This window comes from Dipteris shenzhenensis, chromosome 24 (genome assembly GCF_047967505.1).
Source record: "Dipteris shenzhenensis isolate YYH24624 ecotype China chromosome 24, Dip_SZ_1.0, whole genome shotgun sequence".
Lineage (NCBI taxonomy): Eukaryota > Viridiplantae > Streptophyta > Polypodiopsida > Gleicheniales > Dipteridaceae > Dipteris > Dipteris shenzhenensis.
The window spans coordinates 9,437,184-9,463,836 of record NC_141619.1 but is presented as its reverse complement, the minus strand read 5'-3'; the positions used below and the strand labels follow the sequence as shown (position 1 = coordinate 9,463,836).

General features: G+C 42.6%; 1 protein-coding gene and 1 pseudogene across 2 annotated transcripts; one reads left to right on the top strand and one right to left on the bottom strand.

Annotated features, from left to right (window-relative positions):
* Positions 1 to 9,367: 9,367 nt before the first annotated feature.
* On the top strand, positions 9,368 to 14,035 carry LOC147886188 (pentatricopeptide repeat-containing protein At2g39620-like). 2 transcript variants are annotated; one of them, XR_015543359.1, is made up of 3 exons: positions 9,368 to 9,681; positions 9,889 to 13,507; positions 13,563 to 14,035. XR_015543359.1 is itself a non-coding variant. In XM_087395982.1 (2 exons), the coding sequence occupies exons 1-2, from the start codon at positions 9,528 to 9,530 to the stop codon at positions 13,209 to 13,211; spliced, it is 3,477 nt and encodes a 1,158-aa protein (XP_087252108.1). In that variant the 5' UTR covers positions 9,368 to 9,527; the 3' UTR covers positions 13,212 to 14,035. The 2 variants fall into 2 exon arrangements, 1 of the variants encoding a protein (XP_087252108.1); XM_087395982.1 differs by having other exon boundaries at positions 9,889 to 14,035.
* Positions 14,036 to 16,272: 2,237 nt separating this feature from the next.
* Positions 16,273 to 24,311, bottom strand: LOC147886187 (uncharacterized; annotated as a pseudogene).
* Between the last annotated feature and the right edge of the window lie 2,342 nt (positions 24,312 to 26,653).

The window sequence follows — 26,653 nt, the reverse complement described above, 5'->3', positions numbered from 1 at the left end:
TCCGATTGCTCTTCCAATCATTCCTATCGCCTTGTCGTTCTTCTGTGTCCATGCTACCAACTCTCGTTCACTTTCCGTCTTCTTTTCTGACCCATCTACAAGACTCCATAGACCTTTTTGCATCAAGGACAGTCGAGTTGATAATTACCATGAGGAGAAATTCCATCTAGTGAACTTGATGAGAACACCCTCAGACTTCTTTATCTTGTGAACCTCCATCTTCTAAGATTGCTTTAAAGCAAGCTTCGGCTAGTAAGACGATTGATGGATGCCTTCTTCTACAAATTTGACTGCATGAACGTCTACAGGATGGAGGAAAAAACCTGACTGTGTGCATGAAGAATACTGTCGTATGAGATTTTTTTGACATGCATATATTTGTTGGTCTGCACATTCCTCCCACGCAATCTGCTAAACACTGCTCTGATACCACTAATAGAAATTGGAAGTACTTAACACTCAATACGTTGCATGCAAGTTAACAATCGACCGTAAATAATCACAAGTAGAAACTCAACCAAGTCATATTTATTAGAATGACCTCAAGCTTCAATCTCATCAAAGATATAATTGAAGAATTCTTTGAAGACAACAAAAAACACACGACTATATTTCCATGAATCAACCTGCTCATGCTGACTGGCCTTGTTGTAGTTCTTACAATGGATACGACTCTACTAAGGATCCCACGACTATGATGGCAGCTGTTCTATATCTAATGCTAGTGAGCCTATGCTTAAAGCTCACAACTCAGTCATGCCTTGGACAAAAATACCTGCTCGATGTCTTCATGTGCCATATATTCTGCCACCTAGGATGTCACCTCAACAGAGCTTCTTGACTGCCAAAGAGAAACCACCAGATGGTCGAGATCTACATCGAAGCTTGTTGCCAATTGGTCCATCAACTCACCGCCATGCAACACCACGTGGTTCACTTGACCATTCCAATGCTCTAGGAAGTACCAACCGACCCAATCACATGTGAGCCCAAAATCACGTGCCTATCTCTTTGCAACACCCATGAGCCTTTCTGCTAACAAGGAAGCCATAGGAGTCTTTTTAGGGGGCTGATTTGTGAGACTGGGATTTGTAAAATCACTTTTGGAGGTAGGAGGGGTATCTTTGGAGAGTGTTTCGGTAGAGAACCTTGAAGCAACAAGTGGAGAAGCAGGTAGAATGAGTATAGCGGAGGGGTTCCTGTGCGACTATTGCATCTGCATATAAGGTTCCAGTGACGTTGCACCTTTCCCCTCATTATCCTATGGCACTAGGATGTCTTATTGGGTACCTTCATCGCTATCAAAATCTTCTATCACAAGGTGCCACGTCTCAGCTACCGCTGCAAGCTTAACAATGGTAGCATCTTTTTGCAGATGTCAATGGACCTGCTGCACCAACACATCCACTTTCTCCAAATTCTCAGCATAGGACTGAAGTCAAACCACCATGTTAGAATGGCATATCCTGCATCCACATACCCACCTCTGAAAACATTAGCACATTTTTCAACCCAAAATTTCCATAACACATTGCTTCTAATCAATTGAGTCACTTGGCATTCATGTGGGCATAATGTGGGGGGAAGTTCACAATGTTACTCCCAAACAAGTCCCACACTTTAATAGACTGCATGCAATTCACAAAGATGTGGGGGATATCCTCATTGGATCTCTTATAGCTTTGGCATTTGCCATCACCTTGTCCATATCCTTCTAGCCCTGCACGCCGTTCGTACTATTTCATGCATAATTAACCAAAGTAGACACTCTTGTTGCTCTGGAATGTCCATATGCTATATTCTTTCAAATCTCTTCTATTAGTGTCGTGTCTTTCCTATGCCACTTCATGTTGGATGATCAACTAGTCCTCTTGAGCATCCGCTATTACTAGTATAGGGAGAAGTGAGTTTTGTCCTAGCCATATGAATCCCTTAAGGGAGGGTTGTAGCTTGCCTCCCATCCAAGAGAGAGATTCCCTATACCAAAGGTCTCTTCTCTCTTGAATCAGAGAGATATCAAACTTGTTCAATCTATACTCTCTCTTAAGCACATCAGCCCCTTTCCACCAACCCCTTGCCCTGTCCCATAGATCTTGTTAGGTTCTCAGACCCTTTTTGTAGAACTTCAATGCATCTTTAATAACTCTACATCTAGTGGATTGTGGCGTTGGATGATAGAAATACAAATAGAACCTCTGCCACAAAATATAGCCTTCTTCCAAGAGAAACCTTTCCAAACCAAAAAAGTTCTAAGTGTCTCCGAAGATCTCCACATTCCTTTCCAAAGTCTAAAGCCTTTAGCTACATAGAGCTCCTTACCAAAGTTTGCCACTCCCTCCGGTAGGGCTCTCCAATGTTTGCAATTGATAGGTCTATAACCTTGGATATATTGAGTCTAACTAGAGAGCCCCACAGTGAATTAGGGCTCCACAAAGCTTAAGGACCCATTGTCCCATAAATCTTGCAGAGTCGAACTCCACATTCACTACACTCGAGCCACCCAAATTCTTTGGCATGGTGTAGAATTTCCATTTTATTTATCCTAGCTCCCCTCCCCACAAAAAAGCTCTAAAGAGTACACGAATTTGATAAAAAACCTTCTTTGTCAGGTACCAGCAAGAAATGAAGTAAATTATGGAAGGATAAAGGAATTGATTAAGTACAAACTTCATCCTTCTATTGTGGGTTGGAGTCCTTGCTACCTAGCAACTTTACCCCTTATCTTGTTTAGAACCCAGTCCCACCTACTTTTACTTGTGCACTTGAATCCCATAGGGATGCCCATAAGCCTGAAAACCTCACCCTCTTTTATTAGTTTGCACCCTTTTTCTTCCAGAAAGGTTGGAGGTTGACTTCTTGCTCAATAGATACCCGTTTTACTGTGGTTAGAAACTTGAGGACAAATAGAAAATATCCAAGCACTGAAATAATGCTTCAACTGACTGAGGCTTGACTGAGGGTCATTTTGAGGAGTGATTTGTGTCCTCAGTAAATTTTTAGTTCACAATCTGTTTCCCCCACTGAACCTAAATACCTTTGTCTACACCCTCTTGGATGAGTCATCCTTAAGCATCTACTGCAATAGAAAATAAAAGGGTGGACAAAGCACACTCCTGCCTGATAGATCTTTTTAACTGGAAGGGGGCTGTTGTTTTACCATTGATCTCTATCTTTGCTCATACCTGCAAGAGTAGCATCTCAACAGATTTTCTAAATCTGGTTCATGTTTTCCAAAGTAAACTAAATAAACCCCATGCCATCCTTCATATGCTTTATCAAAATCAATTTTGAGGAAACAGATATCTTGCCCTTGTTCAACCTGCTCTAGACCTTCCCATAGAGTAAGGATTGTTTCCAGTATGTGTCTTCCTCTTATGAACCCTTTTTTTTCCTCCCTAATCGAGTCCTACATTTAAATTTTAATCTTAGTGCCAACACTTTAGCAAAAATCTTGTAACATGTGTTTAACATTTTGAGGGGTCTCTAGTGCTTTATATCTTCTTTTTCCCCACCCTTAAGAATGATCATGCTAGTGTTTATCCTTGGGTCTAGGTATCCTTGTTCTAACGACTCCTACCACAGTACACAAGATAGGGTCTTATCACTTCCTAGAAGGTCTGATAAAACTCTATTGGTAGACTATCCTCTCTTGGGGTATTCCCTCTGTTTTGGACATCGTTTTTGGCCTTGCTCTGCCACATAGTTCTCTTGCTCTCAACTTCTATGTTGACCTGATTTCAAGCTCTGCCAAAATTTGTTGGAAATTATTTGGCACCACTCTTAGAATCTTAGAATCCTCAAAGATCACCCTATCCTCAACTATTAGTGCATCTTGAGCATGCATTTTGGTGAGCCAGCCCACCATTCCCTTGTATAAACCTAAGCTTGATGAGCCTCAATAAGAGCTTCTCTTCTCAGATTTTCCTTGCACTCCCTCAATTTAATTTGACTCATAGTAGATTCATCATCCTCCAAGTCTTGAATTTTTTCCTCTAACTCCTTTCTTCGTTCAGCTCAAGCCTTGTTTGCTCTCTTTCTGATAGCTTTCAAGAAAACCTTGGTTTTGTCACTTGCTCTAAGCCACTTCTTGGTGATCCTGGCTATGCCCCCAAAAGTTTAATACTAGATTTTAGTAACCTTTTCCTAGACATAACGAAGCTAAAAAAAGAATGGATTGGCTTTAGACAAAGACTTAGCCAATTTACCTTCTCCCCTATCCAATCGTAACATGATTGGTTTGTGGTTAGGTAAGAGGAGAGAAGAAAGAGGAGCATCTAAGCAGGGTTTCTTTTTGACAAATACATCTTGTCCATCTTGGCTATTCTATGGCATTACCCACATTGGTTATTGCACCGTGTAAAAGAAGTGTCCACCAAGATATCAAATTAACTCACCCATTTCCTTGCAATATTATGAAGCTCTTGCCTCAGATCCTCTGATTACACTACCCAAGCCTTTCCATCTGTCAAACTGAGCCTCTATCATATTAAAGTCTCCCATCAACAAAGTTCTACCTCCAAAATGGCATCTCTCCCACAATAGAGTTTTGGCTGAGTTGGGGGCAGATACCGAGAAAATGCCACATTCTAGTTTAACATGCCTAAATTCTACCTTAATCCCATTGGGGTCTAGCTAGGGCAACAACCTACCTACATAATCCCCTAGAGTTTCTATGACCCCCAAGGTTGCTACCCCTCTCCCTTCCTCATGGTTTGTTATAAGTCAAACTCTTTTGCTATGTACTTGTCTAAGCTGCCATAGTACTTTGTCTCCACCCACCTTGACTTCTTGCAATGCGAAGTCAAGGCTTAAATCAAGCTTTCTTAGCTGTTGTTTCAAGATAACAGGCTTAAGATCATTTGATAACCCTTGTATGTTAAGACTAAGGAAAGAAAAGTCGTCTTTGTTGTTGTTCTACATAATTACTGAGTGCTTTTACTACTCTTCTTTTTGAATTGTATTGGGATTTGGATTGGAGAAAAGGCAAATCCCTTGGATAGTCTTCTCTTCTCCTTTGCTTCCAAATTGGTGGTGTCCTTTAAACTTGGCTTTAAGCTTGCCTCTTTGGCTTGGTGATTTTTCTTCTCTATCTACCCTATTCTTTTGGATTTAAGTACTGTGAAAGGTGGCCCCTCATTCTCTACATTGGCTCAGTTTGCTTGTAAAAGTTGATCTTCAAAATTTTGGGTGTTTGGGACCATTTCCTCCACCTCCTCTAACCCATCTAAAGCCTCCTTTCTCACGACCTTGAAAGACTTCTTTAACTCAAACACCTTCTCTTTCCCCTTATTTGGTTCCTTCTTTTCCGGAGGTGGAGCCTGCTTAAGCTCCTTAGGCTTTTCTTTTCCCTCATTTTTTGATTGATCCGTGTTTTCATAATCCTTGACTTCTTCATTTCTTTTATGATCCAATCTAGAGGGACAATCTCTAATAAAATGCACCCCTAAAAAGCATGAGTTTGGAATGTTTTTATAAAAAACTTTTTGAACCAATTCACATCCATCACCATCTACCACTTTTAGGGTGGATGGGGGGCAATCGCTAAGTCCATAAGGACACAAGCCTATGGGTTACCTCTTGGGCCAATGAATTGAGAGATATGAAGCAGCCAAAGCAGAAAGAGTAAATAATAGGATGAGATTTAGAGTCGTGCACATGCGAGCCTTAGAAGGAGGTGGAATGTCCAAGTTGAAGGAAGGATCCCACATCTAGATAGAAAGTGGTTGATTACAAATAGTCTGGGTGCCATTTTGCACAATCGTGCTAGCCATCTCTGGCTTCTCGAACACTAACACAATGAAACCCTTCCTAAGGAAACAATGTTCATGACAACATGCCTTTCCAGTCCAAGCATTGTGTGCACCCATCCTTCCAAAAAAATTGCTAGCAGTCTAGGACCATGAATGTAGCCGATGACTGCACATGAGCATAAGCATTTCATCGTTTTGTTTAAAACTATGTTGTGAAGCTTGACACATGGAAGCTTACCTAGAAGAGGCTCCCATTTAATTGAACAATGCCTTGAGTGGTTTTTCCATCTCCCAAGCTCTTTTGGAAGATCTTACAAGCACTGGTACTGAGCACTTCCCACTTTGTTTGCTTTGGGGGTGGTGGTGCTTTGAGGAAACTCCTGTAGCCTCCTTGGACAACCCTATTGTAAGAGGGCTGGCCTTGTAGCTGGTGCACAAGGTGGCTCCTTAGCTTGTCCTTCTCATTCTATTGCATGTCAAAAGCAGAGGACTTGTCTCTTCCTTTGACATTCTATGTAGGATCCATTTAGTGATGCTAGCTATCGTAGGTCCATGTAGAAGAGCCATTGTCTTTTGTTGCTGGCCTTTGAGGTGCCACTAAGGATCACTCGAGAGCCTCTGTTTCCTTGGACCCCCGTCCTGGACATTGTTTTCCTCTAGATGCAATGTGTATCTAGGGAATAAGACAAAATAAATTGAGATATCATCTTCCTCATTTCATTTGTCCATATCAATGCCCTTCACGGGTAACAAAGAGTTTGCATGCACGAGTGGGACTTTAGATGCAACAAAGAGATTTGCTGGCGGTCCATCACTAACAGTCTTGTCCTTGAAAACTGGAGACGATGATATAGCATGTACTTTGGTGATGGTGGTGGTAGTTGCCTTATCTCCCCCATTGCTAGAGAAATCCATCCCTCTCCACTTCACTTAGCTTTTGGCTCTCCATTAATATCAGCCTTTTGTCACATGTAATGTTCTATGTGTTGTTGTTGTTGTTGGGGTCAACGAATTGTAAGCCTCCCACATCAACAATTTAGTGATGCATGTGATACTCCCATTGAAAATTCTTGTTAGTGGTGCATCCCCTCTATTGCTTGAGCAAGCGCTTGAGCAAGCACTAGAATTTGTGCATCTACTACAACTTGTCTACTTCACTTGTGGGTGCTGATGCATTTTGTAAATTTTTTGCTAATGTTGCATTGGATGTTGCTATTGATACTATAGCATCTTCATGTATGATTGAAACTCACTAGGGCATTTACTAATTTTCATTAATGAGTAAATTGGGCATCTTAACTTATAGACTACAATTCATATTCTCAATCGGTGGATCACTCTATAGTGCAATCTTATTATTATTATTTTGTTTGAAATCCTTCTTGATTATTTATTTTTATACCATAATTGTGCCTCTTATCATATAGACATGTTTTCCAAGTTCCATTTTCTCATTCCTTTAAGAGCTCACATTAAAACATAAAGACTATAATGTTTAAATCTGAAGGATATGTCAAGTTATCCATTGAATTGATAAACTGTGATGTTTTGTTATAATGACCTAAGGCTCCTCTTTTCCCTTTTTTTTTCTTACCTAATAAAACAAGGTGATTAATATCAGAGTGGTGAGTTTACTTCTAAGAAGTATTAAAGGAGTCTGGCTTACTAGCTATGTTTTGAGATTGGATGATGCCTGCAAGGGATTTGTTATCAGGAAAACCCTTTCATGCTTGTACAATGAAGGATTCCAAGTGAAATGCCTCACAATGGGTCGAGGCAGGTTAAAGAAAAATGGAAGCAATATGCCCCTATGGACAATGTCTCGGTGTCGACTAAGGTGTGGTTAGCAACTCCTTTGGCATAACTTATTTTCTTGCTTTGGAGGGTCTTAGTCTACAAATTGCTAACAAGAGATAGGCTTGCTAAATGGAATTCTAGAGTGCCCCCTTTTGAAAATCTAGGAGAGAAACTATTATGCATTTGTTCTAGGAGTGCCCTTTGATAAAGATGTTATGGGGGAAATCAATAAGTGGTTGGAGTCCTTTTCTATCTTCATCAGGCCCACTTTGGAAAATAGCTATCCTTGGAAATAAAGGAAGATAAAATAATGCTCATTGTTATATATGGTAGTTTGTCAGAGCAGTTTCTCTCATGCATGTTTGGGAAGTAAGGAATGCCATTGTGTTTAAGAAGGGACACAAACTTGAGCTAAGGGATAGAAGTAAAAAAATTCAACAACACCCGATAGCTCTGGAACCCCCCATTAAATTGTCACAGACCAATGCAATTAGGGCTTTATTTTTTCACCACCGTCCCCTTTTCCCTCTAGATATGTATATGGTCATTATTCATACATCGCACTATTGGTTTTTGTTGTCTTGCAGACTGTGCAAGAGGAAAGGACAACAGGGAAGACAAGGTTACTCTAAAGACAAGGAACAACTTGTCCAAGGGCTCCATGAACTACTTTTGCTAGCTGCTAATAGAGGAGCTCATCCAACTTAAGGCAAGTTCAAGTTTCTGGGCCAAAAGAGAGTGAAACATAAACACAACCTCCTCCTTTCTCTTCTATTGATGAGTGCATGTGGAATCTCCATTTCACAAACGTGCAAAGTCAAATGTAGTTGCCTTCTTTAACACCTTCTCGATCTTCTTAGCTTTCTTGCAATGTGGCAATAGACGCTCTTTGCATGAGCGTTTTTAGATCAAATCTAACAACCCTACAATTTAGAACCGATAGGGACATCATCAGGAAGGCTCTGAAACTATCAACATCTCAAAGAAGAGCTTAGAGTACTAATCGAATTAAGAAGGCGACAGCCTGTGGGGACATGATATTTATTCTTTACTGTGCCTTTTGTTATCATTTTCCACCTACCCCTCACTTTCTTAAGCTCTTTTGCTTCTGGGCTTGCAAAAATAAGTTCCTCAACCTTCTTCTAAATGCAGCCGAGTGGCTTCAAGGACTCCTTATACACAAGCGTGCAAAAGGAGAGTGCATTGGAATCACAATTCATTGTTCAACCATACCTTCATCCTTTTGCAAGAAGCATCAACCTTCATCCTTTTGTGAGAAGTTTAGGGAGGCCACTCGTCCTCTACCATGACAATATAGTAGGGATTCTTATCGAGCACGATCATTCTCAAAGGAGTTCACTATACTAAGGCTAGGTTCACACCACCCAGCATCAATCCTCCAAAAGGTGGTGCGAAGGGCTGCTATCCTAGTTTGGCCCAATAGAAGGGATGGCCCCGAACACTAAAGGCCAACCATTCCATGGTTAACTTCTTAAACCGCTACATCATTGGCCCATTCCATCTCCTCACATGTTGGCGACATAAATTAGCAGCTTGATGACGGATGGCTGGTGTGAACCACAATAACCGCGGCGGCCATCCGCCTCTATTTTCTCCTCCATGGGTGGGCTGGTGGAGTGAACCGACCCTAAGAGCAGCTCCGCGTGTTGTGCCTAGTGGGGCTGGCACGGTGAGACAAACCGTGTCCCGCCGCGTCAAAGCTGCCATAGGGATGACCGGCACAGGTACCGGTGAGCAACCGGCTAGACCGGTGATGGCCCTAGGTTGGGAATGTTGAGCCTGTTCAACCAGTCTAGCATTCCATTGCTGGGCTGGAGTTTGGAAAATCTCAATGGAGCCTGTTTAACCAGTCTTGCATTCCATTGCTGTGCAGTAAGGATTTATGGGACTGCGAATCGCAATTTGTAGAGATTAGGGGATGCAGAGGTTTGGCTTATCCTGCCCGGAGCATCACTGGAGATGACCTGCGTGAAGGCCATGACTTCCCCTGAGGTTCCATTGGGGAGGAGCCAGGGAGGCAGTGGAGCGTTAGTCCGGCAGGACGCCAGCTTTCCGAGCTTCAAACCGCTCGTGGAGGGCTTTACTCAAAGAAATTCTAAAAGCTCGAGCTCAGGTACTGCCGGACGGACCTAAAGTTTCAGGATCGATCTTCTGGAAATCGGCTTTCATTATAGGTTAATGACTCAGCACTTATGGCACGAGTACTTCACGCATCCATCCCAGTCGTGGGACAATAGAACGAGTAAAGTAAGTGTGCCACAAAACGATTTCAACAGGAAGCTGTCGGTCATACTGACCAGTCTGTTTTGAGTTTGAACAGCCAAGCCTAAAAGCTCCAGATTCAACCATAAAATTACCAAGGACTTGCTATCGGGAGACGGCTGGTACAATTCAGGTTGGGCTGAAGACATGCTAGAGAAAAACGAGTTTGGCAGCAAGGAACTGCACGTGGCCAAAGCATCCACTTGTGAGACCCTATCAAACTCCGAAGCTTGTGACTTGATGGAGAGTGTCAGCAATTACAAGGCCAGCGTAGTAGCGGTGAATGTCTGTAATCCACAAGGACCGCAAAAGAGCATTGGTTGGGAGTTCCTGAGCTTAGAAGAGGCGCTCGCTTGTTTGGAAGGAATGGCCCAGCTCCCTTCGGTTGAGAACTTTATATGCATCTTGCAGAAATGCAGAAAAAAGAAAAATCTAGCCTATGCTAAGCGCTTGCATTCCTACATTTGTAAAAGTGGGCCGGGAGTTCATACATCTCTTGGAAACTACCTTGTCCCTATGTTGGTGGAATGTGGAGGCATGTGTGATGCTCTGCAAGTTTTTAACACATTGGTTGATCCTAATGAGTATTCTTGGACTTCCCTCATCACAGGTCATATTGAATGTGGTGAATTAGAGCTTGCCCTTAATCTGTATCAGAACATGCGAGATGCTTGTGTGCATCCTAGCAAATATACTTTTGCGGCCTTACTGAAGGGTTGTGCTAGGCATAAAGATGTAGAAAGAGGCCAGGAACTTCATGCCCAGATTGCTAGAAACGGATTGGAAAGAGATCCTTTTCTTGGCAGCACCTTGGTCGATATGTATGCCAAATGCGGCTCGCTTGCAAAAGCATGGGAGATATTTGACAAGCTTCCAGTTCGAGATGTAGTCTCTTGGAATGCACTAATCGGAGGGTATGCCCAACATGGGCTTGGTGAGGAAGCGCTGAAATGTTTCAACAAGATGCAATTGGAGGGTGTCCTTCCAGATGCTGTGACGTTTGTTTATAGCCTGAAAGCTTGTGGCAGCGTAGGAGCTATACAAAAGGCCCAGGAAATACACTCTGAGATTGCCAGAAAGGGGTTGGATAGAGACAACGTGGTTGGCAACACCTTGGTTGATATGTATGCCAAATGTGGCTCACTTACAAAGGCATGGGAACTGTTTGGCAAGCTTCCAGTTCGAGATGTAGTCTCATGGACTGCACTAATTGCAGGTTATTCCCAACATGGGCATGCTGAGGAAGCGCTGGACTGTTTTGAACAGATGCAAATGGAGAGAGTGTCTCCTAATGCTGTCACGTTTGTTTGCAGCTTGAAAGCTTGTGCAAGCACAAGAGCCATAAATAAGGGCTGCAAAATTCATGCTGAGATTGCCAGAAAGGGGTTGGAAAGAGTTCCTTTTCTTGGCAACACGTTGGTGGATATGTATGCCAAATGTGGCTCACTTGCAAAGGCATGGGAAGTCTTTAACAAGCTTCCACTTCAACATGTAGTCTCTTGGAATGCACTAATAGCAGGATATGTCCAACATGGGCTTGGTGAGGATGCGCTGAAGTGTTTCGAAGAGATGCAGCTGCAGGGTGTTGTTCCAGACACTGTCACATTTGTTTGCAGCCTGAAAGCTTGCGGCAGTATAGGAGCCTTAGAAAAGGGCCAGGGAATACATGCAGCAATTGCCAGAAAGGGGTTGGAAAGAGATCCTTCTGTTGGCAATAGTTTGGTTGATATGTATGCCAAATGTGGCTTGCTTGCAAAAGCACGGGACGTGTTCAACAAGCTTCCAGTTCACGATGTAGTCTCATGGACTCCATTAATCACAGGGTATTCCCAGCAGGGGCTTGGTGAGGAAGTGCTGAACTGTTTCAAACAGATGCAACTGGAGGGTGTTTCTTTGGATCCTGTCATGTTTGTTTGCAGCCTAAAGGCTTGTGGCAGAATAGGAGCCATAGACAAGGGCCGTGGCATACACTCTGAGATTGCCTGCAAAGGTTTGGAAAGAGATCCATTTTTTGGCAGCACCTTGGTGGAAATGTACGCAAAATGTGGCCTGCTTGCAATGGCACAGGAAGTGTTTGACAAACTTGTAGTCCGAGATGTAGTCTCTTGGAATGCACTCATTGCAGGTTATGTTGAACATGGGCTTGGTGAGGAAGCACTGAACTGTTTCAAACAAATGCAACTGCAAGGTGTCTCTCCAGACTCTGTCACATTCGTTTGCATCTCAAAAGCTTGTGGCATCATAAGGGCCATAGACAAAGGTCGCGAAATACATGCTGAGATTGCCAAAAAGGGGTATGAAAGAGATCCTTGTGTTGGCAACACCTTGGTTGATATGTATGCCAAATGTGGCTTGCTTGTAAAAGCACAGGAAATGTTTGACACTCTTCCAGTTCGAGATGTAGTCTCTTGGAATGCACTCATCGCAGGATATACCGAACATGGGCTTGGTAAGGAAGCTTTGAACTGTTTTGAACGGATGCAACTGGAGGGTGTCCCCCCGAATGCGGTCATGTTTGTTTGTATCTTGAAAGCTTGTGGCAGTGTAAGAGCCATAGACAAGGGCTGTGAAATACATGCCCAGATTGCCAGAAGAGGGTTAGAAAGAGATGCTTGTGTTGGTAACACCTTGGTTGATATGTATGCCAAATGTGGGTTGCTTGGAAAAGCATGTGAAGTGTTTGAGAAGCTTTCCACTCAAGATGTAGTCTCATGGACCGCACTAATTGCAGGATATTGCCAACACGGACTTCGTAAGCAAGCCCTCAATTGTTTCCATCAGATGCAACTGGAGGGTGTATGTCCCAATGTGATCGCGTGGACTGCACTAATCACAGGATTTGCCCAGCTAGGAGAGAGTGAAATGGTTTTCCGTATGCTTGAGAGAATGAGAGGAGAAGGTATTAAGCCAGACGGGGTCACATCCCTTAGTGTTCTTACCTTGTGCAGTCACGCAGGTCTAGTTGAGAAGGGCCAGAAGTATTTTGAGGCCATGAGCAAAGACTATGGCATTACTCCAACTATTGAGCATTACACTTGTATCATTGATCTTCTTGGCCGTGCAGGCCATTTAGATGAGGTGGCAGTGATGCTAGAGAAGATGCCATTTCAACCTGATCTTGTGGTGTTGCTTGCTGTGTTGGGTGCTTGTGGAAAATGGGGTAACATGGAGCTTGCAAGGTCGGCCTTCGAACATGCAATGCGTTTGGATGAAAAGGATGCTGCAGCTTATGTCTTGATGTCTAACATCTATGCAGGTACCCATATGCAAGAAAAGGAGAAAAAGGAGGCTACTCAATACGCCCAAAGGGACACAGTCTTAGACTGCAAGGCTCCATCCTTTGGATATCCACCCAGATTTAGATTTCCAACAGATGGATGAGTAGAAACCAACAAGCAATAGGTTAGGTAATGAATTCAAGCCTCTATGGCTGAGACAAGGACATGGCATGAAGGCTATGCAATGCATGGATTTGCCTAGCGAGTATGCATCTTTCAATGATGCTTTATGTGACATCCACATGTAGCCCCATGTGGGTTGGCAGACAGATCAGCTGATCATATGGCATATACGGTTGATGATATGGCATATACAGTTGATAATATGGCATCATTGACAGTTGATGACATGGCACAATCAGCTGTTGATGATGTGATGCAGTCGACTGCCTTATAGCCGTCTGCTGATGTGGCAGGTCAGTTGACCTGTAGTCGGCTGCCATGTGGGATGCAGGTCAACTGACTTGCAATTGGCACCCTCTTGCCCCCTCTTGCTGGTGGTTCTATTTCCAGGCCTATATAAGGTGGAATGCCCCCCCCCCCCCCACCCCAACACACACACACACACACACACTTTGCATCCATGCTCACTTTGCATCCATGACATCCAATAGGAGAGTGTGGAATCTGGATACTTGAAGAGCTTGCTACATGTTCTTTCAACCTGATTTGGGCAGCATCTGTGTGAGATTTACGTGGTGTATTTTCATCCTCTTCATTTGTGCAAAACTAGTCTTTTGCTTTCTGCTTTTGTGAATACCTGCATGGTGGTTACTAGAGATGGCATGTTCAAGGCACCTACAAGAAGATAAGGGGAGTCGCCTTGAGTCCACATGTTTACTCCCTAGTGAAGCTACGAGATATACCCAATCTTTTGGATGGAAAGATGTATTTCCTGTTTGCTGTTTTTGCGCTTCAATTACTTCTCAGTTCAAGTTTTTCTATGAAGGGAACCTAGGATGGCCTTAACCAAGTACTTTCCCATTCCTAAGTTTGGGGAGGGTAAGCTTGATGGACCTAACTATCCTGTGGAAGGCTATGGTGGAGTTGAGATTATAGAGGTGATAGATGGAGCTATTTGCAGCCATGAGGCAATGGGGACAAGCAAAACACCCCCACCATCGGATCTAGCAACCTTAGAAGTGGGAAGAGGATGCATGTAAGATGCAGAAATTGTTTCTAGTGCACTGGTTAAGGTGGCTTGCCAATGCTCGCTTTAGAGGTCTTGGGCCTAGGATCATTCCTAGGCGTAGGCATTAGTGATCTAGAAGCCCATGAGAGGGATTTAATGGAAGGGTCCCTTGTGAGGACACATGGCACCAAAATAAAAGGCTAAATGGCAATTGTTGGGCATGGCAGAGGGTTCTAGAGAGATGAAGCTCCATTTAGAAGGAGCTCACGTAAATGAGAGCACACACAAGTAAGCAGAAGGGAGCTGAGCAGGAACCTGCAGCTGGGTGGAAAGAGATCTTTGAGCATTCATCTACTTTGCTGGATTCTAGTATCAGAGCCAAGAACCTTGAGGTTTGTGGGAATGTGTCTGTTGCATATGGAAGTAACAAAGGAGGATTGGAGAGGCAGAATTTTGAGCGGTGAAACTAATCATCGGTTTTGAATGACTTGGTAGGCGTTTGGATGGTGCATCAATCCATCTAAATTTTTACAATTGGGGCTGGAACTGCTAGTAAACTGTGCCTGTGGTCTGAAAATCTCATCCTCGCAAGCAGGGACTGCACCAAGAGGAAGTCCAATCAAGGCCTATATATATGTGGGGTGTGTGTGTGTGTGTAGTAAAGCAGGGCTCATAGGCAATAGTGATTCGAAATACTCTTTGTGAGGGGTTCTATGGGAGGCATTCCGTGAAGCAGATGCTCATTGAAGACTAAAGCCAAAAAGCACTCTGCTTGCCTACGTTCCTGAGAGTTCCAAAGCTTCTCCATCATCTTCCCTGGCTTAAAACTTTTCTAGCACCTATTTATCTTCTGGTTCATCGTCCACGGAAGGTCTCTGGTTGGTGTAGAGCTATGGGGGTATTGGAGGCTATGAACCCCAGGATGGCTATGGGTATAAATTGCAAATCGACATGAGTGGTTTGCAGTCAAGGTGTTCAGGTACAGTTGTAGGAGAGACTTTGGTTGTATGTTGAGCAATAACCAGTTTTCCTTACTTTTAAGGAGAGGCCCGAGAAAAACCCGAATGTAATGATTACAATTGACAGGCTACAGGAGATAACTTGCTGCAGTTTGTGTTTGCAAGCACGAGAATGTTCAGCCTGTCTAGGGAGACTAGATAAAGCAGGTAAATTGACACATCCCAACGCTCCTGAAACCCCTAATCTGCAAACAAACCACACACAACATCAGATCTGAGCAGGCTGCTCACCACCCAACCATGACATCTACGGGATGTGATCCCGAATCAGAAGATGTCCCCTCCGAGCCACGAGCTGAGCTACTGGCACGAACTCCCAATCAGATCCAAACCAGCCTGGTGTTCCATACCACCAGGTGGCGTTGTGAAGCCCTGGATCTGCCACTGGGCCTTGGGCTACGCTAAGATGCAGGCGCGCATCCGCGACTCAATCCAGGATCAGACCTGGCACCTGGGAACGAAACTTGCTCCCAATTGCAACACTAAGAACTGAACCTCCTGGGCCTCTTTTATAGACTCGGGCCCCGGCGCCAAAAATAGCGAAGACGCCCGGATCAAAGAGAATGTGAACCTGTTGGTTCATAACTTCTCCATAAACTCGGAAAAGATCATGGGAACCAAACAACGAAGTATTGAAAGTACAATTACAAGAGAGTGGGCAGGTAATGACATTTACTGAAATACCTGTCATCATGACTTGGTTCGCTCCCTTGGCTGCGGTACGTGGACCCGCCTGGAGCTTCGGTCCTAGCACCAACTTTTGGTTCTTGCGCTTAGGACACTCATTCTTTGTGTGGCCCTGCTCCTCGCAATAGAAGCATCGTCCTTCTTTCTTGAGCCTCAGAGTGCGAAGGAAACGGGCTTTACCATTCTTGGCTGGAGTCAAGTTTTTCTTGGAGGCGTTGTCCGTAGACTTCGTCTCCCCAATACCAGTCGTATGCTAAAAGAACTTGCGTTTGTTCTTTCCACTCGTGTCGGAAACTGTGGTTGCTTTGGCACTGGCTATGGTATCATCATATATGCGTGCATAAGTCATGGCCTCCTACAACGTTGTGCATTTGTTGTTCTTTATCTGCAACTTGTAGGAGTCTGGCAAACCATCCACGAAGAAACCTAACAAGGTCACTGGATCCATCTTAGTGGCCCTGGTTTGCAGATCCCGAAATCTTTGAAGATAAACTTCAAAGGTCAAGTTTAATTTTGTCATATCGAGGGCTTTGAGCTTGCCAACAATATCGTAATCATCCTCCTTCTTCAGGAACTCCTTCCTGAAGACCCCTTCAAAATCTGTCCATGTATCGGGCTTAGGCTGGAGTTCCTTCCACCATAGTAATGCTTTACCTGACATGAACCCCGCTGCAAGCTGGATCTTCTTCTCATCTAGGTATGGGTGGAATTGGAAGTGCACCTGCCACGTGTAACCAGTGTCAACTACCTCCTTTGTTCTCGACTTTTGGTCGCCCGGAAAAGGGTCTGGAGTTATATTTGGGCCTAGCACTGAAGCCATGGCATCCACATGCGTGAGTGCCTGCACAGTGCTAGCCAGAAGGGTGAGAGTTGCTTGAATCCCCTGGAGTTGCTGTGTCAACCCCGATTGATTGGCATTGACCTGCTCAAATTTTCCATCTAGAGCAGTCGTAAATTCACTGAAGGCCTTTTTGGTTATCAGGTCATCATAGAGACCCTGATCCTCCTCTCCCACAGGAGTGTAATCCAAATCCTGCTCTCCCATGGTGAACTCGGGATTTGCAGCATCAGACATGTCTAAAATCTGATTTGAATACGAACTGAGAGAAATAACTGACTGAAACGAAGCGCAAAGGAGAATGGAGCAGAGGAAAACCGTCCCAAGAGATGCCGACGGAAAGAGATGCTGGAAACTGTCGAATCGGAAGCCCACGAATCCCGAGACCTCGTTGGCCCCGCTACCGGATGCATGTGTGAAATCCTGTAGCAACCTGTACTCCTGATGTGGCTGTATGGTCTGCTGACGCAGGCCGTACAAGTTCTAACGGAGGCCGTACAGATGCTGACGTGGACTGTACGGCGTCCGTACAGTCTGCGGGTACCGGCTCGAAACAGGAGGTGCTGACGCAGGCAAGGTTCGCAGCTGCAGGTACCGTACGGAAGCGAGCAGTGTACAGCTGCTGACACAAGCATTGTACGACTGCTGACGCAAGCAGTGTACGGCTGACGCCAGGCTGTACGGTGCAGAAGCAGAGCTGGCGCAAGCAATGTACGGCTGACGCAAGCTGGCACAGGCTGGCTCGTGATTCGAGGAGCTGCTTCAAGGCTCTAGGCTAGGCTATGGGTAGGCTGGGACCCTGCCCCATCTATATAGGGAGCAGGGCAGCCTTATTTGGAAGCTCTGCTTCCAAAAAAGGCCAAGCTCCCCTAGCTTTGGAGGGGATGCTTTTTTGAAAAAAGCACCCTCTACGCAGGCTGTACACAGCCCTCTACGCAGGCTGTACACAGCCTGTTCGCTGCCCTTTGAGCCTCTCCTTGCACCCGCCTGTTACCGTACTACCTTGGGCGTCACCTCTACGCCTCCCTTGCAGCCTTTTCGCCTCTCTCTCCTACCTTTCTGCTCTCTCTCCACTTCCTACAGCCTTCTCTCACAGGCCCTTTCAGGGATCTCGAAATCTCTCCCTCCTTTTCTTCTTCCTTTTCCCTTATATCTGTCCACCCCTCCTATCCCAGGACCCAGCAAAAAACGCAGCAACAGATTTCAAAATTTAGGACATACCTGGAGGAAAAATTCGTCAAAAATTCCCGCGTCAGAAGTTCCTACCTCAGGAGTTGGCTCTGATACCAACTGACACATCCCAGCGCTCTTGAAACCCCTGATCTGCAAACAAACCACACACAACATCAGATCTGAGCAGGCTGCTCACCACCCAACCATGACATCTACGAGATGTGATCTCGAATCAGAAGATGTCCCCTCCGAGCCACGAGCTGAGCTACTGGCACGAACTCCCAATCAGATCCAAACCAGCCTAGTGTCCCATACCACCAGGGGGCACTGTGAAGCCCTGGATCTGCCACTGGGCCTTGGGCTACGCTAAGATGCAGGCGCGCATCCGCGACTCAATCCAAGATCAGACCTGGCACCTGGGAACGAAACTTGCTCCCAATTGCACACTAAGAACTGAACCTCCTGGGCCTCTTTTATAGACTCGGGCCCCGGTGCCAAAAATAGCGAAGACCTATAAATAGTTCGTACCCTTGCCACTCAACCCGAGAATCAAGCCTGCCTAGCTCTAAGCCTCCCCAGGCTAACCTGAGCTAGTTCTGTGTACCTAGTACACGTCAGATACCAATCCGTGCACATGACATAAATGGCTCCAATACTACAGGATGGATTGAAAAAACCGGGTTGGCATTCGAGCCATGTCGCATGAACAGGCCATTAGAGATAAAGAAAATCACCTTGTCATTCTAAGTCCTTACTTTGTCCTCAAAAGCGAAGTTACCTCTCTTTCTTTTCAAAGACTGTTTTGTAAAAGCATAAATATCCAAACTTTTTCAACTTTCCAACCTCTTCGACCTTAAAGAAACGGACCATCACTTGGCAGATTGAGATTTAAGGACCTGAGATCTGGATATAGGAAACTAACATTGGAGAGTGGAATTGAAGAATAAAATCGCGCATTAAGAGGAGAGTGATTCGACTCCAAAGTTGAATTCCAAGACCTCGGACAAAATAACAAGGAAGTCGATATCGCTTTGTTCTTTCTTAGATAAAGCTTTGTACTTTATTGTTTTTGGGAAAAACTCATTTTGTGACGAGCCCAATGCCAGACAGATCAATATCGGAAAGTGAAAAAAGGAAAGCTGGTTGTTGAAGAGGATACACACGAGGAATCTATGGATTTGGATGGTGATTATGGAATTCCTTATTCAAAATTCACAGCATTAGAAAACCGATCTCTTAATATATAGACTCAGTTGGAGTTGATTTAATGACTTATTAAAATTGTAACAAAAGCCATTCTAAGCTAATAGGTTCTCAATTTGTAACTCCTTTTGGAAAATCGCCAACTCCACGTCAACTTGAGGTTTCTACCTTCAACTTTGAGAAACCTCAAATATTTTAAAAGACCTAAAATCACCGATTCATCGTGGGGAAGAAAAACAAAGGAACAATGGTGCTGTAAATATGTTCTTGCAAAAGTTGCAAGATTTCCATTGACTTAGGAACCCCGTGGGAATCAATTCGTGGAAGCCAACCTTAATCATCGGCAATGTGGCAGCCCGCGTTTGTCCTCAAGATATAATAAGGATGATGGAAATATTTGAGGGCAAAGAGTAAGGATAATGATCAATGATTGTGTCTAAGCATCCAAGTGCCTACAAATATGTGGTCTCTATTGCAAAGGGTAGAAATAAAAAAAGGTTGGAACACCATGATACATGTTGTAGAGATGGAAATTCAACACTATCAGGATGCTTTGGGTTTCCAAATTATGCATCGACAAAACAAATGTTATTTTGAGTTGAAAATGGCTTTTTAGTCTTGGGCATAGCTTGCAATGGAGTTAATTAAATAATTGCATCATCCTTGAAAATGATAGTAGAGTCTTTTTAGATTCAAGGGGAACATGATGCACCTAGATCTCCACCTATTTGTTCGATGGGTTTGGAATGACTTCTACACCAATAAGAATGCAAGCTATATATGTGTGAACTTAGATTTGTTGATGAGTTTATTTATTTTGCACTTGAAAAAAGTAAAGTTGTGCTTGATGTTGTTGAAAATCATAAAGCTTCTTTTAGTGATTCAATGGTTGAATTTAAATATGTTTTTCCATCTGACTTGCCTCCTCTGAGAGAGAACTAGATCATAAAATAGATATATTTCTTGAATCTAAACTATTTGTAAATCCGTTTTAGACTTAGTCAAATGGAAGAACGTGAAATAGAAAGATAGCTAATGGATATCATAGAAAAGGTCAAATTCAACCAAGTAGTTGACCTTGGTCTTCACTGGATGGTACTATCGAGCTTTAGGTAAAATCTTAATTAAAAATAAATATCCCATGCCTCACATTGAACAACTCTTTGATTAATTGCAAGGGGCAAAATATTTTAGTAAATTGATTTAAAATCTGAATATCATCAAGTACAAATTAGAGGAGTACATCATTTCGTACTAGGTATGGGCATTATCGATTTAGAGTAATGCCATTTTGGTATAGCTAATGCTTCAGCAACATTTATGTCACTTATGAATAGTCTTAAGGCCATATGTAGGAAATTTTATTACAAAATTCTTTTTTAGATGATATCCTAATGTATAGTATAATCAGGAAAAAGCATATGAAACATTTGAGTAAAGCTTTTCAATTGCTTAGAAGCAACTAAAGAATCCAAGTGTGATTTCTTGGCAAAAGAAGTATGGTACTTGGGACATATTATATCCCAAGAAGAGATTTAATGTGGATCTCAAAATGGTAAGGACCATATTGGACAACAAGGCTTGGGGAATTATAGATGTTCTTAGGTTTGTCTAGATTTTATTTGAGATTCATCCAACAATATGCTAAGATAATTGTTTTTGATGTGACGGATCAACTTAAGGAGAAGGGAAGTACCTTCATATGAGTGAATCCCCATGAAAAACCATTCCTAGTTGAAATAGATGCCAATGGTTTTTCTATGAGGATGGTACTTTTAATAAAGGGTCGAGCAGTAGCTTTTGAAAGCAAAAAGTTAGACCACGCATGGGATTATGCAACATATGAGAAGAAATTATATGCTATAGTTTATGCTTTAAAGAATGGAAGCACTATTTATATGGTGCCTATTGTTTATGCTTTAAAGAAATGGAGGCACTATTTATGTGATGCTAATTTGAATCAAGAAAGTAGTAAATGTATTTGCTATCAGCCAAAGCTCAAAGGAAGAAAAGATAGATGGATTGAATTAATGAAAGAATTTGATATTCAATTTGACATATTGAGAGGAAAAATTTAATGCGGTAGCCAATTCCCTAAGCCAAATGCTAAAGTGATTTCCTAGAGTACTTAAAAGGAAAATATGAGTTTGTTTCTCACATTTCTAAAATAGGAAAAGCAACTATGACGAGGGGTCCAACAAAATAAGGAGCTTTCATTGAGGAGTCACATCATAATGGTGACACACCATACAGGTTGGTGATAAAGGACTCTTGTAGAAAAAATATACTATTGAAGATGGCTACATTCTAGAGTATGTGTCTCGGATAATAATGACATTAGGCACGTCCGAGAATTTAGAGACATATGCACTTTTAAAAAGGCAAATATTTTGGCTTAGAATAGATAAAGATGTTTAAGATTATGTATAAAATGCGAGGTCAATAAAGTTGAACATCTTATAGGGAGGGGGCATGATTCTGTGTGGGTTATCATGGATCAATCGTCCAAGATGGCTCAATTTATTCCAACTAATGAAGAGGTTAAAACCCATTTCAATTAGTTTTGGTGCATGGAGGCTTGATTAACCTATGTTTATCTATGGCTTAATGTATTTATGCTTTAATTAAGCTATGTTTCTCTATGGCTTAAATTTTTTATGCATTAATTGACTTATATTTCTCCATGTCTTAATTTACTTTATGCATAGACTATGTCCAAGGGGAAGGCGGATTGGGGTGGGGGGCTAGGGGGGGACTTTTACTTTATGCATGGACTATGTGGGCTTCCCCAAACGTTCAAAAAAGATTCAAACCCAAAGCATTCTTTTTCCCATGTGTGAGCCCTACCACCAAGCTACCACCAAGCTATAAAGTAATATATATGCCCCTTTCCTCATAATAGTATTATAAATCCTCCCTCATCGCCCTTCCCCTATGTCTCACATGTCCCTCTCTCTTTAATGTTAAGACATAATGATAATCTCATTGGAAATTAAATTATTATTGAACTCATTGAACCTAAACTTCACCACACGAACTAGAATTTTTTAAAGATAGACAATTAAAAAAAACAAGACAATATATCAAGAATATCTGGTGAAGTGGAAGGATAGACTTGAAGAGAGTTCAACATGGAAAAGGGTAGAAATCTTCAAGGGAGGTTTACCAAATTAGTTTTCAAGGATGTAAGGGGCAGGGAATGTTAACCTTAACCATGGATCCGACAATTTTGGCAAGGTTGGTAAACACTCACAATGCTTGCTTTAGAGGGTCCTAGATGGAAGGGTCCCTTGTGGGAGACCTATTACCAAAATAAAAGGCTGAATGGCAAGTGTTGGGCATGGGTGAGGGTTCTAGAGAGACGTAACCCCATTTAGAAGGAGCTCTTGTAAATGAGAGCATATACAAGTAATTTGAAAGGAGCTAAGCAGGAATCCATGGCTAGGTGGAAAGAGATATTCTACTTTGTTGGATTCTAATGTGCACGTATCAAGGATTTGTCACAACATTGACCATAGGTTAGAGGAGTAGTTTGATAATATTTATTTAAGGAGCTCATAGCCATGATGCTTGAGGAAGAGTATTGGATGAAGATGTATGACAATTGTGACTTTGACAAGACTTTCAACACCTAATTAAAAGCAAGGGACAAAAGAAGCGAAGCTCTCCAAAGAAGGGTGGTTGAAAAGAAAAATATGTGGCATTGTGGTAGTAGAGCCAGTAATCTTTGTCGTTGCACTTGAACTATGAATGGATCACCCCTCCTTGTAGCTATTCAAGCTAATCTTGCCCGAGAGGTGAGAATTGGGTGACTTGGACCACATGATCTGAAAATTTCTAGACATCAGCAGTGTTAGGATGCATCGCTTATGGATTATACAAGTGGTTGACTATTGCACTGAGGATTCGATCTTGTGGGCAGTAGATTTTCTTGCTCCATCTAGCTGGGTAATGAGAGGGAATTGGTACATGAAGATGAAGGTGTGGCAGAGTGGGGGGTGGCATATGACACTTTGTTTATTAGTGCTTCAGCGGAAAAAAGATCGTGGGCATTGATGGAGTGCAAGGAGGTGGTGGACATGTAGTGTGGTGGTGGGTGGGAGTGATTCCAAGAGCATTTAAAGGCTATGGGAATTCAAAAGAAATTTCAATAGAGTTTTTGTACGAGAGCAAGTGAGGTCCTATAGAATGAGGCTAGTTGTTTATATAGGGGACCTATTAAAATAGTTAAAACCTAGGGATCACCTTTTCCTTTATGCATAGTAGGTTCTTGTGTTAGTGTCCCCTTTCTAGGGACAGGTTCTTGTGTAACTGCCATAATTGCTCGTGTTATTGATTCCCATAGCATGATCACACGAGGGTACAAGGGAAAGTCTCAGCTATCCACCACGAATGTTGCCGTTGTTGGCCTTTTGTTGGCTTATGTCTTTGGTCTTCCTCTATGGCTTAGCTTGAACCTTCATGTATGGAGAATGGGATTGGAAAGGAGGAACTACATTCTGACTTTGTGTCGGCATGATCTGGAAGGTAGAAGCAGAGACTATATCCTTTAGGATCTAGTAGAATATCTTGCCCTTATATGTGCTTGGTGTAGTTGTGGTAAGCCCATTTTTTCATCAGTATGATTGCAGATAGATTCAAGGTAGCGGGTATGGTTGCAGTACATAAGGGAGCCGTCATTGGGACTGTTGGGATCATAGGTTATTTGTTAGCGTTCCTTGTTTACAAGGGATGCTGGAATGGAAGTCACTTCATCGATTGTGAAAACTGACGTGCGGTCGTTGTTAGTTAGGGCCACCATACGTTCTCGCCAATCAATTTGGCAATTCATTGCCTAGCACCATGTTCATCTGAGAATGACTTGTTCATCCAAGGCACCTGCTGGCATAACATAAAACCTATTTGCCATGCAAAGTTATTACTAGATAAAGAAATTTTAATGCAACCTATAGCGGGTCAGATTTTCCATTTATTGCACATGGATTCTAGGGTTACCTTGAATGTTAGTAGTCTGGTACACATTTCGTAAGAGATCAAGTTGTGGTGGTTGGCACTAGGATTGATGATGAAGGTGTCAACTGAGCATATTATTTCCTTGCACAATTGAAAATCTGCATGCACCTTTGCAAGGGCGACAGTCAGGTCCTCCATGGGGTTTAACCTTTCCACGAATGCTTTATAAATTGATATAAGCCCTAAAATTTTCACTTTGGCATGACATGCTCTAGCCTCTTCTAAAGCTTGCTACTTCATTTGGCCAACTTCCTTTTTAAGTTCCTGTTCCCGATGGATGGCTTATAACGTTTGCAATGTTAAGGGGCCATAGTAGCACTTAAGCTTCCTTCCATTAATATATCCATTTATTTTGGTACCATCAAGGATTGCAATTCTGTAGGACCCCTGAGGTGTGATCTCTACAACTAAATATGGACCCATACTGTGGTATTTCAACTCTTGCTTGGTGTTCCTTACACTATATTGAAGCATGAGATCACCTTCCTTAAGGTCCTTGTTTTATAGGTTATGGTCAAACCATCTTTTGTGATGCAGCTTCACTGCTTTTATGCCATAGGATAGCCTCAATCTTTTTTTGTGAAGCTTTTCAAGCTCGATTAATCTCTGAAGGATTGCCTTGTCGGATATTCAATCTCTAACCGTGACTTTGATGCTTGTACAATAATTCCATTGGCATAATTTCCTCTACCCCAAACGATAGGCTAAAAGGTGTGCAGTTCATAGTAACCTTGTAGGCCATCCAATATGCCCATAATGCTATGGTGAGTTTGTGCTCCTAGTCATTGCGATCGGCCTCAACCATGTTCATTGTAATGTGGCACAAAAACTTATTCAATCTTTCTGCTTGGCCATTCACTCGAGGGTAATATGGGGTGGATTTTTAATGCACAATGAGGAACTCAATCATCATTATTCTAATCACGGTGTTTACCAAGTGCGTCCCTCAATCACTCACAATTTCAAGTGGAAGGCCAAAGTGGGATATTACATTTTCGTATAGGAACTTAGCAGTTGCCCTCACATCTGCTTTTGTTGTGGCTCTGGCCTCTGACCATTTGGCAAAATAGTATGAGGCCACTATAATGTAATGGGCCTAAGTCCCCTTAGCTGTTGAACTAGTCGGACCTACAAAATCTATCCCCCACTTCAAAAGGCTAGTCAATGAGAACTCCATTCAAAGGCATGTAATATTGGTTATAAGGTATGGAGATGCATTGGCAAGGATCACAGTGTTTGATGAACTTGATTGCATCTATCAAGAGCATTGGGGCCACCATGGGCCGTAAGCTCTCTCGAGAATTGGCCTCCAGCAATGCTTGAATGAGCTTCTTCTAAACTTCTATAAATTCATCTTCCTAGACACATCAACGCATAATGCCATCTTTTGCCATCTGGTAGAGTTGTTCGGATATTAATCATGGATGATTTTTTCAATTTAGCTTCGTTAAGAAGCTAAAATTTTTTATTGGTGTCGAAAGTTTATATGCCCTAATAAAAATAAATGTTTGATAGATTCACCAGGATTTGAAACTTTTATGCAAAGAAATTTCAAGTTTCGCCAAGATTTATAGTTTTTACTTCAAAATTCAAATGAAAATGTATAAAAATGTACTACATCCTATCAATATTGTGAAACTAAAAAAATGAGCTCAATAAACTTTTGCCAAGATTTTATATTAATATATAAGCATAGCTTCAATAAAAACATCATTAGGAAAAAAGGGAGCTCATTTTGGGGCCCTGTAAGAAATTCACTATTTTCTCTTCTCTCTCTCTACAAAAGCAAGAAAATATGGATACTTGCGTGAGAAATGTCAGTGTGAAAAGGAATAAATATATTCTTTCACATGCTTTACATTCAATGTTCATATAAGAGCAACACTTTTCTGTGCAAAATTTGGTGATTCTGACACCGCAGACGCGTCCGGAACGGCCCAAAACCCCAAAAACGGCACTGGAAATGCTAGAATCGGACATCCAGAGGCCCGGAAACGGCCAAAAAAGGTCGAAAAGTGGGATTTGCAGCAAAATGCGATCTGGCACCTTTTGAAATTTCAAAAGTGCCATATCGCATTTTGCTGCAAATCGTGTTTTTCGACCTTTTATGGCCGTTTCCGGGCCTCCGGATGTCCGATTCTAGCGTTTCCAGTGCCATTCTTGGGGTTTTGGGCCGCGTTCCGGACGCGTCTGCAGTGTCAGAATCATCAAATTCTGCACAGAAAATAAATTTTTTTAAGATTCAAATCAGATCACCTCATTAATGTGACATGCTTCTACGAACATATAGTACTATTTCTTTTTACCATAGGTTTTCGTGCTAGATTCTAAAAAATCCCACATTAATTTTCTCATCCCCTATAGCCTTTATTGGTATTTTCCCAATTCAATCACATAAGGTTATATGCCAATGTTTGTTCCATCTTAGCCATATCCCATAACTTAAATCCACCCCCTACCAAAGGGCATTGATCCTATTA

Bases quoted from the DNA above. Each gene is read 5' to 3' on its own strand.
- LOC147886188 (XM_087395982.1), top strand. From the start codon at position 9,528: ATGACCTGCGTGAAGGCCATGACTTCCCCTGAGGTTCCATTGGGGAGG. The intron at 9,682-9,888 runs GTACTGCCGGAC...GAGTTTGAACAG, and splicing joins TTCTAAAAGCTCGAGCTCAG to CCAAGCCTAAAAGCTCCAGA.